The sequence below is a fragment of the Trematomus bernacchii genome, unplaced genomic scaffold, assembly GCF_902827165.1.
Source record: "Trematomus bernacchii unplaced genomic scaffold, fTreBer1.1, whole genome shotgun sequence".
In the NCBI taxonomy this organism is placed as follows: domain Eukaryota; kingdom Metazoa; phylum Chordata; class Actinopteri; order Perciformes; family Nototheniidae; genus Trematomus; species Trematomus bernacchii.
In genome coordinates this window covers 188,003-205,152 of record NW_022987712.1, presented here as the reverse complement: position 1 = coordinate 205,152, position 17,150 = coordinate 188,003, and the positions used below count along the sequence as shown (strand labels likewise).

The following is a 17,150-nucleotide window of genomic DNA, read 5'->3' as shown; positions in this document are numbered from 1 at the left end:
TGCTGTGCTCCACATGTACCAGTCATTGTTAACCAATCAGAAGTGCTCTGCTCCACATGTACCAGTCATTGTTAACCAATCAGAAGTGCTGTGCTCCACATGTACCAGTCATTGTTAACCAATCAGAAGTGCTGTGCTCCACATGTACCAGTCATTGTTAACCAATCAGAAGTGCTGTGCTCCATGTGGGGGAAACTTCTGTGTAGCAATGCATGGAGTCACCGACTCAGGAAGGAGACACGGTGAGAGTTGGAGCTTTTGATGTCAAACACTGATGGGTTTATTCAGAGTATCAGCCGGAGGATTCACATCACAAATCAAAGAGTCAGAGGGTCTGACTTCACGGGAGAGTTGCCACGTCAATTCTCAAGAACCTCTCTCTATGCTAGACCTTTTATCAGGTTCACAGAGAGTAATCAACATCTCTGAAGGAGTAGACTAAACAGCTGGGAACACTGAACCACCTGCATCCGACACTCATGGCCTCAAAGATTTCACATCTTAGAGTCCACAAACACCGATAAAGAAGTGCCTCAGTGTTCTCACAACAAGTACCCTTCGTGCCAGACAAGTTGACCGGTCACACACTGGTAACAACACATATGACACCAAGGCCTTTCCTTAAAGGAGATAACAGACGTCAGAGTAGATCATAAAACGTCACAGAGCAAAAGGTTAGATATCTAGAAGAATTATTCCTTAACACTCCACATGTACCAGTCATTATTAACCAATCAGAAGTGGCCCATGATAGTAGGTGATAGACAGATTGATCCAATCACCTTCCAATGGAGCTTTCCTAGATGGTCTGGTGAAACAAAGCATCTGAGTCAGGTTAGTAATGCTCCATCACATGTTCTACATCTATTACAGGGTGAGTCTGAAACTGAAGCTTGACTTTAAAGCAACCCAACGGAAGTTTCATGTAAGTTTAGTTCTTCCACTCGTAGCTCGGGCTGCGGGGGTGCTAGAGACGGGAGCACGTTGATACGACCTTCCTAGCCGGAGTTATGGCCGCATTTTACAATAAACTTCCGTTGGGTCGCTTAAAAACAAATATCGCAAATCGAATCGAAATTAGATTATTTCCCCAAATCGTGCAGCCCTATTTGGCATTGGTCATTGGTAATATTATTATTTTACTTATTATCCTGTAATTCATGTTTTTGAGTTGGGTCACATGGATAATGGCGAGACTCACACGCAACCAGGCCTTTGTTTGTTCCTGAAGTCACTAAACACACTTTATAGCAAAGTGCTCTCAGAAGAGTAATAACTTAAAGTGGACCTATCATGCTATATTTGAACAATATATTGTAGGGCCATACCTATATAAAGTATATAAATATAGTTTTTTTTCAAAATACCAAACAGATCCTGCATTTTAGCCATGCCTCATTTTGCTCTATTTGCTCTTTCCAGCCCTGTTTTTGCAGGGGGCTGATTCTGTGAGCTGCAGCTGACCACGCCCCCCTGCAGGAGAGGGGAGACGTGCTCTGATCAGCTGCTGGGCTGTCAGAAGAGGGGGAGAAAAAGAGATCTCCGTCCTCCGTGTTTTATTATATAGAGTCGTTATTCATTTGTTTTAAAGCTCAATAAATAACAAAGAAGACCTTTGACCGGCACTTTTCTAATTTTGTCTGGAAGATTTAAACTTTAACGGACATCTTGACCGGCGAAAGAAACTGAAACTGAAACTCTGCCGCACGGTCCCCTCGTTCCTTGGAAGAGGCGGAGAGGTGGGTGTTTGTCATCTGCTGGTGGACTAACCGGAGAGAATTACAGTGCTTGCCTCGACGGGGAGGGATTGCATTGAATTAAAGCAGCGGGAGCAAACGCTTGCCTCGGGGAGGGAGAAAGAAAGCCACAGCGGAGAATAAACAGAAGGGTAACCATGGCAACCATGCATGGGAAGTCTTCTTCGCTGCTTTTGTGGCAGACTACAGCGCCACTTACAGGCCTGGCATATGTACTACAGCGTCTCCAGCGCTTTCGAGCGGCAATGGCCGGCCGTGGCCCAACCCCACATTCCCCTGATAGGTGGAGAGTTGGCCCAATAGCCGTAGCGCCACTTTACTGATGTCAGGACAGTGTTCAAATCTGGATCAGTTTTTATCAGATCCGTTGCAGCCCCTTTTTTAGAGATTTGGGTATGGAGGAAAATAGAGAGCGTTGTGTTTTCTGACACTTGGTGAGTTCCCTGGAACACCGGGGACACATATTCATGTATACAAGACGTACAAAAGTGCATTTTGCATGATAGGTCCCCTTTAAGACATACAAAAACACTTCAAAAGCAATTAAAAAAAAAAGCTCCTACGGGACTTTTTTTGATTTTATGTTGGTGGGAGTAAGGTCTACTTTGAGAAATGTGCACAAGACGACTTGCATGAGATGTATATCATGTAATAACTCAAAAGTGAAGGCCTTTGAAAGACAAACTCAAATGTCTTGTTCTTGTGAAATCTTCTCACCTGGGAGGCTTTCAAACAAATCAACTTATTTTCTACAGGAATGGGAAGCAAATAATTACTCCTCGGCTAACTGATCATTTATTCTTCACAAAGGACTCAATATTATTTCAAAAGAATATTCAGCCAATACGAGCCATTTAAAAACTAATTTTGTTCGACAACTACCTGTAAGAGCTCTATGAGTGTCTCTCAGATTCTCTAACAGTGTCTGAATGATGTGCAGATTAAAGACTGGAGGATAAAAGATGTGCTACCTCTTTAAATTGTCTGAAGAAGTGTCTCTTGAAGGCGGCTTCCTCGGCCTGCTGCTCCGCGGTGAGACTGGTGAACTCTCTGCATCGCTGAGGTTTGATGCTCGTCCCGTTGAACACCTGCTCAGCGATGCTGCTGAAGATAACATCCAGGGTGCGGGGCAGGATGCCAGCATCAGCATCTGGACCTAAAGGGAAAAGGGCATGTTGCTGGATTGTTTAAAAAGTGCTTTTATCATTATATCTCAGGAAGGAATGACGGTTTGTGTTTTTCCAGAAATGTTTCAAAGGTGGTCCATGGTTCATGGTTAGACCTCAGGGCTGTTTTATTGCCCTCTACAGTGTTTCCCACATATCTGAAATATACTTGAGGTGGTAGCTGAGAACGGGGGGGGGGGGGGGGGGGGGAATGCTATAGCTACACAATAAAACAAAGGTATTGCTACACTTGCAAGATTTCATATTTGAGTTGCTTTGGGGAACATTTGACTGTAAATAGTTATTGCAAAAAATCTCATATGCTAAAACAAGGTGGCGATCATAACTTTAGAATTTACTTTCAGCACAGGCAGGGCAGAAATTCAAAGTAAATAAAAATAATTCAGAGTTTTGTCTGCACCAGGTAACAGGGGCACTGCGCCCTCAAACCAAAATGCAGATTTTCCCCGTAAAATGTTAAAGTGATGCCAGAAAACAGTTTGTCTGTTCGTCAAAAACTGTATAATTACTCCAAAAATAGTGTAAAATAGAGCGGCAGACGGCAGAGACAGCTTTGTTTTTACGGAGAATAAATATGGGATGGATGTCCGGTCGGTCTCCCTGAGTATCTTTTACTGTCCTTTTTTCTGTAGAGGAAGTAAAGAAACCGTAACTCTGGATTTATTTGTTGTTTGAGGCGCAATATATGACCCCGCAGCTTTAAGACACTTATTTTCCGCTTCTCTCGAATGCAGTTTCACCGGAAAGTGGGCGGGACGTAGTTTTGGCCGTAGCGCCCTAATGTTATGTTTTTCTAGAACAAACCCTGATATTTAATCTGCTCCAACTGTGTATTTAGAGAACATGTCCCCCTGAGATCCCCTGACAGCTAGTTAGAGGAGCTAGGCATGTGAAACACACAACAACTTTCAAATGAAGCAAAGAAAGAGAATCTCATAAAGCAGATTGAGGCAGTAGGCGTATCGATTCACACTTAAAATATTAGCCTACAGAACAGAACAGCTTACAGAGAAGAGAGAACATCTGATCCACTCAGAATTTTATAAAAAGTGAGAATTTTGAAAAGAAAGTAAGAATTATGTAAAAAGTCAGATTTTTTCAAAAGTCAGAGTTTTTTCTAAATAATTTAGAAATATATTCAGGGATGCAAACTCATCAGGTATGAAAAAGGTGACAAGGATCCGAGCCCCCCGACCCCACGGAATATCGGCTTTAAAATGAGGAATAACAGGATTTTAGCAGTCAGAACAACTAAAGCAGTTAATAATAACAGAAACGCCAAAGAGTCACATCTAATAGAAATGTATAAAAGCATTTATTTTAATTGTGTAGCAGTCAGTTTATAATTTTGGCAGCTCTGTTGAGCATTTTGAAAATGTATTTTCATGCCTCTGTGCAAGGCTTAGTCTTTCTATCTTTATAGCCAGTGGTGTAAAGTAACCAAGTTCATAAACTCAACAAGTACTATACTTGGGTTCAATTTTGAGATACTTGTACTTTATTTAAGTATTTCAATGTTTTGCTACTTTGTTCTTCTTCTCCTCTACAGTTCAGAGGTACATGGTGTACTTTTCCTCCACTACATGTATTAATACCTTTAGTTACTTCACAGATGTGGATGAATGATGTGAAATATAATCAAGTGTTAAATCAGACTTTAGTTCCACCTGGAGTAAATCCACAAGCTACCCTGCAGTATACAAAGTCATTCAAACTAGCTGCACCTTTACCAGCTTTGAGAACACTTTCATGATCAATCATTATAAAACATATCATATATATTATTCTGAAATGGACCAATCTGCACAACGACTACTTTTACTGTCGCTACTTTCACTATATTTTGATGATAATACTTTTCTACTTTTACTTGAGGAACATTTTGAATGCAGGACTTTTACTGGAACAGAGTATTCCTACACTCTGGTACTTCTACTTTTACTCAAGTACAAGATCTGAGTACTTCTACTTTTACTAAAGTACAAGATCTGAGTACTTCTACTTTTACTCAAGTACAATATCTGAGTACGTCTACTTTTACTCTTTTAAAACTATTTGAAAACGAAGGCTAAAGCTAACGTTAGCAGATAGTGACAATGTATGCTAGTTAGCTAGCTCAACGATAATATTGCGACAGGAACACTTTTCAGTGCACATCACGCTCTGCCGCTCCGACAGGGAGCTCTGCTCTGAACACCTGAACGGCCCGTTCTAACAGCTGTTCACCAGCGGTCCAGTCTGTGCCACAGTGACTCCGGACCGCACAGTTAATATTAACGAACGCACCCATAGGTAATGTAGCTGCTGAAGCTAGACCCTCATCCCGGAGCAGCAGAGCCTTATTATACATCCATGAGCAGAGCTGACAGGCAGGAAGACTCGAGCACACAGCTCGCGCTTCATTATATAAAAAAAGAACACCATGCGTGATGGCACATAACAGCTCGCGGCCGCAGATTACTCCGGGTCCCAGACCCCCCCCCCCATACCCCACAAATATTTTTATTGCAGATCTACATGAATCACACAAACGACCTATTTTGGATTCAAAATGGCGAATTTCGCCGAAAGGTGACAAGTTTGCATCCCTGATATTAAAAGTCAGACATTTGGAAAAAACGTCCGAATTTGGAGAATTTTGAAAAACATATCAGAAGGAAATAAAATGGACAATTGTTTAAGAAGATGATTAGGGCTACTTGTATAAAAATAAAAATAAATAAAAAAACCTCATGGTTTAGGCGTATAGATTCACACTTTAACTATTATCCTACAGAACAGCTGACAGAGAGGAGATAATCTGATCCTTTTACAACAATCACTATATACTCTTTTTAGTTTAATTTAAGATGTTAGAAAGTGGAACGAACCTAAGAATGTGAAGGTCTTGCCGGCGTTGGTGACTCCGTATGTGAAAACCAGAGAGTTCCCGCCCTCCAGGACGTCTTTCACCAAATCCTTCACTGTTCCCTGGAAGAAATCTTTCTGTGAAGTCTCAGGACCATAAACCTGGGGAAGGGAGTATTCATTTAAAACATCATTTTAGGATGTCTCGAACTTTCCAGTGTTTCTCAAACTTGTTCATACCAAGGACCACTTCAAAAAACAAACCGTAACTCTGGATTTATTTGTAGTTTGAGGTGCAATAAATGACCCCGCAGCTTTAAGACATGAAGACACTATTATTTTCCGCTTCGCTCTGATGCAGTATTTTCACCGGAAAGTGGGCGGGGCCGTACTTTTGGCCGTAAGTGTAGTTAGCGCCCTCATACTATAATTTTCTAGAAAAAAAAACCCTGCTCCAACTGAGTATTTAGTGAGAAGATGTCACCCTGAGATACCCTGAGATCCCCTGACACACACACACACACACACACACACACACACACACACACACACACACACACACACACACACACACACACACACACACACACACACACACACACACACACACACACACACACACACACACACACACACACACACACACACACACACACACACACACACACCACACACAACACACACACACACACACACACACACACACACACACACACACACACACACACACACACACACACACACCACACACACACACACACACACACACACACACACACACACACACACACACACACACACACACACACACACACACACACACACACACACACACACACACACACACACACACACACACACACACACACACACACACACACACACACACACCTCCCCAAATATCCAAAAACAAAAAGGTCTGCTTACCACTTCAACAGTTTATAACAAATGACAGCCTAATAAAGACAGCTTAACCTTCTCTACATCGCCTCGTTCACACATTAAATCCATAAGCCTTTCCTTCATATGTGATTTAAAATGCTCATAGGTTTTACACCTCATACGAAATGTAGACTACATTTATAACGGAGTTCATGTCCTATCCAACAGACTCTCAGATCCTTGGCTACTGAGAGAAATGCAAAATGCATGAAGTACAACCTCCGCTGTGGATTTGCTAAATAAAATACACTTTGGTTGCAGGCCCAAGTTTAACACAAATTCAACATTAAACACAAGTTAATTATTTACACTGTTCCATTTCTTTAGCATTGTTTACGCACTCATTGACTGATTGTCTCTGTTGCCACCTATACTTGTCATTTTTAAACAATGTGACAAACACTTTGAATTTATTATTTATTTAGTTCAAGTGTGAAATGTTACCAATATACTCACGTGGACCACACTTTGAGAAACACTATGTTAGACTAAAATGCATCGTATACAAGTGACGATACGTTCAAAGGGAATTATCTTTACAGTAAGCTATCGTCTAAAACTCTTCTGTATCTGTCAGGAAACACAGACCTGGGAGAACTTGAAGCGTTGTCCAGTTTGAGGAAGAGATTTTTCCGAACTAAGCCTCGCTGACAGGGACAGATTCGGAGGCTTCAGTAAAGCTGTGTCCGGGGGCTCAATAGTCACACAGTCCTGTTGGAAACAAAAAAGAGGGGGAAATATTTATCCGTTTACCATGAACATTCTGCCTGTTTTCCTTCAGATGTATTCAAATGCAGCAGCAGCTTCTTATGTACATTTCCCAAAGACATTGAAGTGACTATTATTTTTGTTATATTGATTGTTGTGCTTTTATTTATGTCTTAATGGGCGGGGGGGGCGCGCCAGAGAGCTTCAGGGGAGGCGCCAGAGAGCTTCAGGGGAGGCGCCAGAGAGCTTCAGGGGAGGCGCAGCGTGAGAAAGAAATAACGAGAAAAAGATGAGTAAAGTGTCACTTGCACGCTTTTGGCTGTCTGTGGAGACCGAGTTCCCCCACCTCGCCAAAAAGGCTGTAAAAGTGCTCATTCCCTTCCCCTCCACCCAGGGGCAGACTGGCCATCGGTGTGTTCTGGAGAATCACAGAACGGCCGGCAGCGCCCTTTATTGTTTGTTTTTAAACGGCATAATTTAAGTTGCGCTGACAGGCGACAGAGGTCCGTTCAGCGGGCCGTTTCCACACAGCGAGGCTCCCCCCCCCCCCCGTTGACAGTTCACGAGCACGCTCTACCAATTTGTGTGGGCTGGGCTGGGTGAGATTCCAGGGCTGATTTTTAGTCCCAGTCCGCCCCTGGCTCCACCTCTCTGTGTGAGTGCGGGTTTTCCGCAATGACTTTGATCAAAAGCAAGTACCGGTGAAGGCCAGAGGATGATCTGCGTTTGTTCTCGTCTATATCGCATCCCCGCATCATCCGCCTGTGCGCATCAAAGACGCAGACTCATTGTTCCCACTAAAGTAGGGGTGAGTGTAATAAGGAGGCAAAGTTTACGTTCAGTGTGTTGCCGGGAGAATATAAGGATTTATCCACGATGTTGAAAATGTTAAAAATGTTTTAAAAAGTTGTTGTTTAATGTTTTAAGGAGGTGACGCTACTCAGCCAATCAAATCGGTGCAGTCAGTGAGTCAGCACGACAGATTCAAACACACAAGAGGCTTCTCAATACTCTAATTTCCCCTCCTCGACCCCTCGACTCCTCGGTCCTCCGGTAGTGACCCGGAAATGGATTTCAGCGCGCCATATTGAAGGACATCTCATTTCTCTAAATGCACATCGAGGAGGCTCTCTGGAGGAGCTATAACCGAGGAGACACTGATGGGTCCTCCACGGCTCTTCTGCGGATGCATTTCCGGGAACGGTGGAGTCGTGACGCACGGCCGGACTTATCTCAGCCAATCACAGCTCTGCATGCATCCCCTGGATATTATTTTAGTAACTGCTTTCATCGCGACGCGATGTTTACAGTGAGAACAGCTGTGAGGTCCGTGCAGAAAGCAGAGCAGTGTGTATAATATATATCACTCAGTATAACAGGCCTACTCTCTTTATTTGCTTTAGTTTAGTAGATATCTACAAACAAAGAGTCCATATTTTTTTAAAACCATTTAGTGCTTCACAAAATAAAATACACAACGGCTGTAGCCTGATTATATGCTTTAGGAGCTGTAGGTGTGTGGTACAGTGTGTAGGTGTGTGTGGTACAGTGTGTAGGTGTGTGTGTGGTACAGTGTGTAGGTGTGTGCGTGGTACAGTGTGTAGGTGTGCGTGGTACAGTGTGTAGGTGTGTGCGTGGTACAGTGTGTAGGTGTGTGTATTGTACAGTGTGTAGGTGTGTGTGGTACAGTGTGTAGGTGTGTGTGTGGTACAGTGTGTAGGTGTGTGTATTGTACAGTGTGTAGGTGTGTGTGTGGTACAGTGTGTAGGTATGTGCGTTGTATAGTGTGTAGGTGTGCGTGGTACAGTGTGTAGGTGTGTGCGTGGTACAGTGTGTAGGTGTGTGCGTGGGTACAGTGTGTAGGTGTGTGCGTGGTACAGTGTGTAGGTGTGTGCGTGGTACAGTGTGTAGGTGTGCGCGTGGTACAGTGTGTAGGTGTGTGTGGTACAGTGTGTAGGTGTGTGTGTGGTACAGTGTGTAGGTGTGTGTGTGGTACAGTGTGTAGTGTGTGTGCGTGGTACAGTGTGTAGGTGTGTGTATTGTACAGTGGTGTAGGTGTGTGTGTGGGTACAGTGTGTAGGTGTGTGGTACAGTGTATAGGTTGTGTGTGGTACAGTGTAGGAGGTGTGTGCGTGGTACAGTGTGTAGGTGTGCGTGGTACAGTGTGTAGGTGTGTGCGTGGTACAGTGTGTAGGTGTGTGCGTGGTACAGTGTGTAGGTGTGGTACAGTGTGTAGGTGTGTGTGTGGTACAGTGTGTAGGTGTGTGTGGTACAGTGTGTAGGTGTGGTGGTACAGTGTGTAGGTGTGTGTGTTGTACAGTGTGTAGGTGTGTGTGGTACAGTGTGTAGGTGTGTGCGTGGTACAGTGTGTAGGTGTGTGTGTGGTACAGTGTGTAGGTGTGTGTGTGGTACAGTGTGTAGGTGTGTGTGTTGTACAGTGTGTAGGTGTGTGTGTGGTACAGTGTGTAGGTGTGTGCGTGGTACAGTGTGTAGGTGTGTGTGGTACAGTGTGTAGGTGTGTGTGTTGTACAGTGTGTAGGGTGTGTGGTGGTACAGTGTGTAGGTGTGTGCGTGGTACAGTGTGTAGGTGTGTGCGTGTGGTACAGTGTGTAGGTGTGTGTGTATTGTACAGTGTGTAGGTGTGTGTGTGGTACAGTGTGTAGGTGTGTGTGTGGTACAGTGTGTAGGTGTGTGCGTGTGTACAGTGTGTAGGTGTGTGCGTGGTACAGTGTGTAGGTGTGTGTGTGGTACAGTGTGTAGGTGTGTGTATTGTACAGTGTGTAGGTGTGTGCGTTGTACAGTGTGTAGGTGTGCGTGGTACAGTGTGTAGGTGTGTGCGTGGTACAGTGTGTAGGTGTGTGCGTGGTACAGTGTGTAGGTGTGTGCGTGGTACAGTGTGTAGGTGTGTGCGTGGTACAGTGTGTAGGTGTGTGCGTGGTACAGTGTGTAGGTGTGTGCGTGGTACAGTGTGTAGGTGTGGTGCGTGGTACAGGTGTGTAGGTGTGTGCGTGTAGGGGTGTGTGCGTGTGTAGGTGTGTGCGTGTGGTACAGTGTGTAGGTGTGCGTGTGGTACAGTGTGTAGGTGTGGTGTAGGTACAGTGTGTAGGTGTGTGGTGGTACAGTGTGTAGGTGTGTGCTGTGGTACAGGTGTAGGTGTGTGCGTGGTACAGTGTGTAGGGTGTGCTGTTGGTACAGTGTGTAGGTGTGTGTATTGTACAGTGTGTAGGTGTGTGTGGTACAGTGTGTAGGTGTGTGTGTGGTACAGTGTGTAGGTGTGTGTGTGTGGTACAGTGTGTAGGTGTGTGCGTGGTACAGTGTGTAGGTGTGTGCGTGGTACAGTGTGTAGGTGTGTGCGTGGTACAGTGTGTAGGTGTGTGCGTGTGGTACAGTGTGTAGGTGTGTGTGTGGTACAGTGTGTAGGTGTGTGCGTGGTACAGTGTGTAGGTGTGTGTATTGTACAGTGTGTAGGTGTGTGTGTGGTACAGTGTGTAGGTGTGTGTATTGTACAGTGTGTAGGTGTGTGTGTGGTACAGTGTGTAGGTGTGTGTGTGTGTACAGTGTGTAGGTGTGTGCGTGGTACAGTGTGTAGGTGTGTGCGTGGTACAGTGTGTAGGTGTGTGTGTTGTACAGTGTGTAGGTGTGTGTATTGTACAGTGTGTAGGTGTGTGTGTAGTACAGTGTGTAGGTGTGTGTGTGGTACAGTGTGTAGGTGTGTGCGGTACAGTGTGTAGGTGCGTGTGGCGGGGTACAGTGTGTAGGTGTGTGTGGTACAGTGTGTAGGTGTGTGTGTGGTACAGTGTGTAGGTGTGTGTGTGGTACAGTGTGTAGGGTGTGTGCGGTACAGTGTGTAGGTGTGTGCGTGGTACAGTGTGTAGGTGTGTGCGTGGTACAGTGTGTAGGTGTGTGTATTGTACAGTGTGTAGGTGTGTGTGTGTGGTACAGTGTGTAGGTGTGTGTGTTGTACAGTGTGTAGGTGTGTGTGTGGTACAGTGTGTAGGTGTGTGTGTTGTACAGTGTGTAGGTGTGTGTGTGGTACAGTGCGTAGATGCGGCGGACAGACGGGTCTCAGTTGGTTTGGTGTCCTATGCTTACTTTTAATACTTGTAAATACAACTTTTGGCCCGTAATTTCAATTCCACATTTCAGCGACCAGAGAGAGGGGGGGAGGGGGATATATCCAGTCTGATTGAGTTACGTTATTATGAGAGTGCTCTCATTCTTTAAATTGTATATATTTATATAAATATATATGTGTGTGTGTGTGTGTGTGTGTGTGTGTGTGTGTGTGTCCGCATCTGTAGCCTGTTATTGTCTCATTATACCGCACTGTGAATGAATCAAAGTAAATATATAAGTGGTCATGAACACATCTGTCCATCAGACAGAGGGCTGCTGTGCCTCCTGTCATCATTAATGGACGTCTCTTTAAAATGACCGCTCAGAGGAGAGGAGTTCTCATTTCTCTAACCGCCTGCTGCTTCCCCTCCTCTCTCCTCGGTTCCCCTCCTCGAGTCCTCCGCTCGCATCTCCTGTGGGCGGGACTAAGTCTCGAGGATAGGAGTCGAGGATAGGAGTCGAGGATAGGAGTCGAGGATGGGAGTCGAGGAGGGGAAATTAGAGTATTGAGAAGCCTCTCCAGAGACGAGACAAGGAGAGAAACAGCAGTGAGTCATTTCAAATGGCGTGCTCAATACAGAGAAAGGTAGACAGCGAAAACAGAGCATTTAATGACATGTTCTCTCACTGGACCTCTTTGAAATGCAATTGAACACCCCTGCATTATAGCAACAACAACAACAACAACAACAATAATAGCAATAATAATTGGGAGGGGGGGGGCGCGGCTGTTCTTATGTTCTCTGAGGGGAGGCTCACCTTCCCACACTTTGAAAACCCCTGGTGTAGGATATAGATATTTTATATATTTTTGTATTTGGGATTGTGGGAAACGTTATTTCGAAAGATTGACAATAAAGTTGACTTTGACTTCTTGCGTGTAAAGTATTTGTTTTTTCTTTGTGTTTACCTGAGACTCTCCATTGTGGCTCTCTGCTGAGCTGAAGGGTCGGATGCGGAGGTAAACCTTCAGGTGTTCCCGCTCGTCGGTGCTGGAAAGCTGCACAACACATCAGGATGTAATCAAACACAGCGAGAGGAAACTGAAATGCTAGATGGGAGGCTTGTGCTCAGCAGCTACAGTGGAGATATGGCAATGAACAACTCCAACAGAGCAACATGAATATATAAAAAGGACATGGAACAAATAAAACGGATAAAATAGTGCAAGAGAGAAACGTGTGCACGTAAATACAAATAAAACAGAAAATAGTGCAAATGGTAAGTAAATGGAAAATGATATGTAGATAAATAATTTGCAAACAGATGAATGTTTATGGACGTTCTTTACAGAGTTCAGAGGCCTGTACTACGAAGCCGGATTTTCGCTTAGCGGGCTGACTTCAGGGAAAACTTGGGGTTACCGGTCCTACGACGCTGGTTCTCTTTTTAGCGGGCTAGATCTCCATTAGGGCTGAACGATATATTGTGTCATGGCGATAACCGCGATATTCACATCGCAGGGACGTACGATTTTATTAAAAAATGTTATTAATTTTTTTCTTTTTTTAGGACGTGCGATATTAAGCAGGTAAATTAACTCAAACACTTCATGTTACAATTATTTTGCTGCTTGCTACAAAAGGAAAACTTGCACGGCTCTCATGTCAGGGGTACTTGAGTGAGTGACATGCATGCACAGCAAACCACCAATCACAATCATTCTTGATCAGATCACAGCAGGCCCCGCCCCGCTAGTTTGCAGACTATCAAAACACCGGTAGAAAATGAGCGAGGCACAGGAGGACAATACCGGTGAGAATGAAGATTTACTTCCAAAAAGAAAAGCAACATCTGCCATCTGGAACTATTTTGGATACAAAAAGGTTCTTCTCTTCTTCATTCACAGATGAACCCCCTTATTTGAGGGTAAGCAACATGCATTATCATGACATGTTGGATCATGACTTAAGGTATGATGAGTCAACCAGTTAAGATCCAGACGTCCGTGACTAAAATCCTTCATCCGGTTAAATATAGTTAAAAAAAACGCAATATATATCGCAGGGGGAAAAAATATCGCAATGTCAGTTTTTTTTAAATATCGTGCAGCCCTAATCTCCATGGTAACTTATGCTGAGCGGCTAACCTGCTCCGGAGCAGGTTAGGTTGCAGGCTAAGAGATCAACTCAGTGAAAGCACCGCCTGCTGACCAATCAGAGCTCCGTGTGCGGAGTTTAAAGCTATCAAGTCATATTACAGGATAGAGGAAATACAGAAAAACTGCCGTTGCAGGAAAGACGGCCGGCAAAAATCACTGACTGTGTGAACGTGAAAATTAATAGAATATCCCCTCCCATCTTCAGAGCAATCGGACTATTATAACATTAGCGTTAAGAAAGCTTACTTAAATATCTGCCACAACATAAGTAACCGGATCAGAGTAACATTAAGTACAGCACTGTGAGTGCAGACGGCGATGTGTCCCATTATCATTCATATCATATCACATCATAATGTATCATATATTTCCTTATCTGAGTCAGCTGAGCCGTATCTGGCCGTGCAACACTCACAGTGTCACATACTGTATGCAGAAGTATTATTTTAAGCAACACATTAAGTTGACGAAACACTCGAGTCAAATGTAATTAAAGTCAGATCGTGTCTTAGACGGGGCAGTGATTTCATAAACCTGTTAATGTACGCATTCAAACACTTTTTCTTTTACCAGCTGTATTCACCTTGCAGGTGCAGCTATGTGGCTTTGATCCTGGATAAAGTGTTTAAGTCATGGATGTTTAAAGTTTAACTTCTTCATATTTGACTAATATTAAAGTTCACTTTTCATTCAGGAAGTATGACGCTGCGCTGTCAGTACGCTTGTCCATGTTTGAGATTGGTCGAATGCTCCAAATACCACCCCTTTCATGTGAACGCGCACCTAACTAGATAGGACACGGCTGGCTTGAGGGATCCACTTGATAACCAGCGTCGTAGTACAGCTTAGCGAGAGCGCGTATGTTTTGGATTGGGCCAACCGGCTAACTCAAACATATCCAGGTTAGGTTGAACCAGCTTCGTAGTACAGGCCTATGGTGTACGGTAAATGTCCAAAAATAATATTTAGAAGACGATATTTAAACAATAAAAGCCCACATAAACAGGTATTGCTATCTTTAATTGTTCAGACTGTTTATATAGGGCATTTATTAGACATTTCATGTGGAAGATTATGGAGAAAATCCATAATCCAGCGCAAATATATATTAGAGTTGATATGAGGTGTCGGCACTCTGGGTTAAACAAATGAGGTTCTTATCTTTAATAGTTTTTTTAAATCCCTCTTTTCTTGTTATTCTTCCACTGCTGCTCAGAAACAAAAACACTGCTAAATACTTGATTTATTAAACTTGGATAGAGCCTCATATTTGCTCCTATGACACGAATATATTCATAATTTCTGGCAATACTGGATTACAGATGTTTTCCTCGTTTCATCAGTGAAACTCGAGAGTGATTTCAGATTCCTGGAGATATATTTTTCCTGTTCGAAGTGGATCCAACATAAAGGAGGTGTGTGCATACTCCTGTAACACCACCACTGCATGCTCTAATAAGATATTGAAGCATATTATAAGCACATTTGTTATCCTAATCTCATGAGAAGTGACATCATTATGGGCAGAAGTATGTATGGTTTACCTGTGGGTAAGGTAATGCGCTGAACTCTGATAAGAGATCGATCCTCAAGTCGTCCACCTTCACCTGGTCCCGTCGCTCAGCCTTAGTGTTCAGGTGCGATTCCATCATTCTGCAGCACATAGACAAAGATCAGGAGTAAACAAAAGCAGGTTCAAGGCTTTTATTAGTCATACGTACATAGCTACAGTGTAGTTATGACGATGAAAATCTTAGGTCACAGGCTCCTCCGACAGTGCAACACAATACAACAGCTGTCAAAGACAACATGAAGGGAGTAACGTTAGGTCTGGCCGACTCACTGAGCGTCTTAAAGTAGGGTTAGCTTCACATCAACAACAATTTTAACTCATGTCACGCCCTTCAAACATTTGTATGGCACTGACTGGATATCATCACGTTTACAAATGGTGATGGGAACTTGGCGTACCAATTATCATTAAGCATCTCTTAAAGCAGGGGTGGTGGAAGAACTCAGATCTTATACTTACAATTCAAGCAATCAAAATGTTACTTAGGTAAAGTACAAAAGTATGAGCATCAAAATATACTTTAAGTACCAAATATAAAAAGGTCTCATTATCCAAAGTCGCCATTTTTGGTTAAAGTTCAGTTTTTATTTTCTATTTAGAGATATTTTATATATTATGTTTGTTGATGTTGTACTCCTTTTCATTTTCACATTGTGTGCAATGCCTTGTCTGCATGCAGCTGGGACGAAAACCTTTCCCTTTCATAAAGTATATCTTGTCTTAAGTACAGCAGTTGAGTAATTTTGACCCTTTTAGTGTTATGAGAATATGAGCCATTACGTACTGTGCCTGAAGAGCAGTGGAGCTAAAGGTGCCTTGCTCAGGGACACCTGGGTAGCACTTGGTCTTTCTAGGAATTGAACTGGTGACCTTCCAGTTCCCAAGCCAAGTCCCTATGGATTTAGTGACTTTCCAAAACTGTCTTAAATCAGCTTGGTTAACAACGGTTGGCTATTAATGTGGATTAATCAGAAAGGTATCTGTGTCTATATGTATATGTAGAGTGGGTTTTTCAGTGTGTTTCCCTTTGAGGTTGTATTGTATATATTGTTTTATGTGCCATGTGATACAAAGGATAAACCATAGAAAATGTTACAGTAACCAAATTAGGACACGTGGTTATTGAATTGTTGTATTATTAGTCTAATGCAATCCAAGAGAGATGTAATAATAATATATAATAAGAAGCTTTATTTGTATAGCACCTTGTATACAAGACATGCAGTATAAGTGCTTCACAGTAGATATCTCTTAAAATACTTAGAGAAAGTTGATTTCACATAGAAAACAGTTAGCGGTAAAAGACAAAAAAAGAGCCTAGAGTAGACAATACTCTAGGCTAGAAGTTACGACAATAAAAAAGTGAATTATAAGGAGGACAGTACAAATTCACATCGTGATAACACATGGAATTTAAGAAAAAATCCGGTTAAACGTTTCTGAATAGAAGTTAGACTCGTTTTAAAAGATGTTAACTAACGTTTCTGGGTATAGCTAACAAACAAGCTAGCTGGTTAGCACCTGTCAACTGATAAAAGTGACAAACAAATGTCCGTTTTATTTCACAAAACAAAGCTAAAAGTTTACATTTCACCTGGGACAACATTCAACACTCACCTGGCTGTTGTATTTGGGACATTAGGTTCGTTTAAAGAGAATTATTCCGTGTGTTTTCGCTAACTTCATACAACAACAAGCCGCGGTCTAAATTTGAAACGGACCAATCAGATGAAGTGAGGTATTGCGCATGCGTCGTTCGGGTGTTCTTTTTCTTTGGTTTTAGCTGAGGACTGTAAAACGAACGTTGAAGGAGCACGTCGCCCCCTGCTGTACAGACTGAGTAATACAATTACTTAATGAAAACGTTCTCAAAATGGTTCATTGACTTTATATAATACATGCAGTGCTTGAATTGGAAT

The 17,150-nt window shown here is 43.0% G+C and overlaps 1 protein-coding gene across 1 annotated transcript in view; it reads right to left on the bottom strand.

The window, feature by feature from the left end:
- LOC117491185 (kinesin-like protein KIF20B) overlaps positions 1-16,939 on the bottom strand; it is an 87,703-nt gene extending 70,764 nt beyond the window's left edge. The window contains exons 1-6 of the mRNA XM_034141048.1: positions 16,849-16,939; positions 15,203-15,311; positions 12,468-12,557; positions 7,322-7,444; positions 5,815-5,953; positions 2,729-2,913 (exon numbers count right to left, since the gene is read on the bottom strand). Of these exons, the coding sequence (XP_033996939.1) occupies positions 2,729-2,913; positions 5,815-5,953; positions 7,322-7,444; positions 12,468-12,557; positions 15,203-15,310 (645 nt within the window). The 5' untranslated portion in view covers position 15,311; positions 16,849-16,939. The remainder of the gene's footprint in view (positions 1-2,728; positions 2,914-5,814; positions 5,954-7,321; positions 7,445-12,467; positions 12,558-15,202; positions 15,312-16,848) is intronic.
- Between the last annotated feature and the right edge of the window lie 211 nt (positions 16,940-17,150).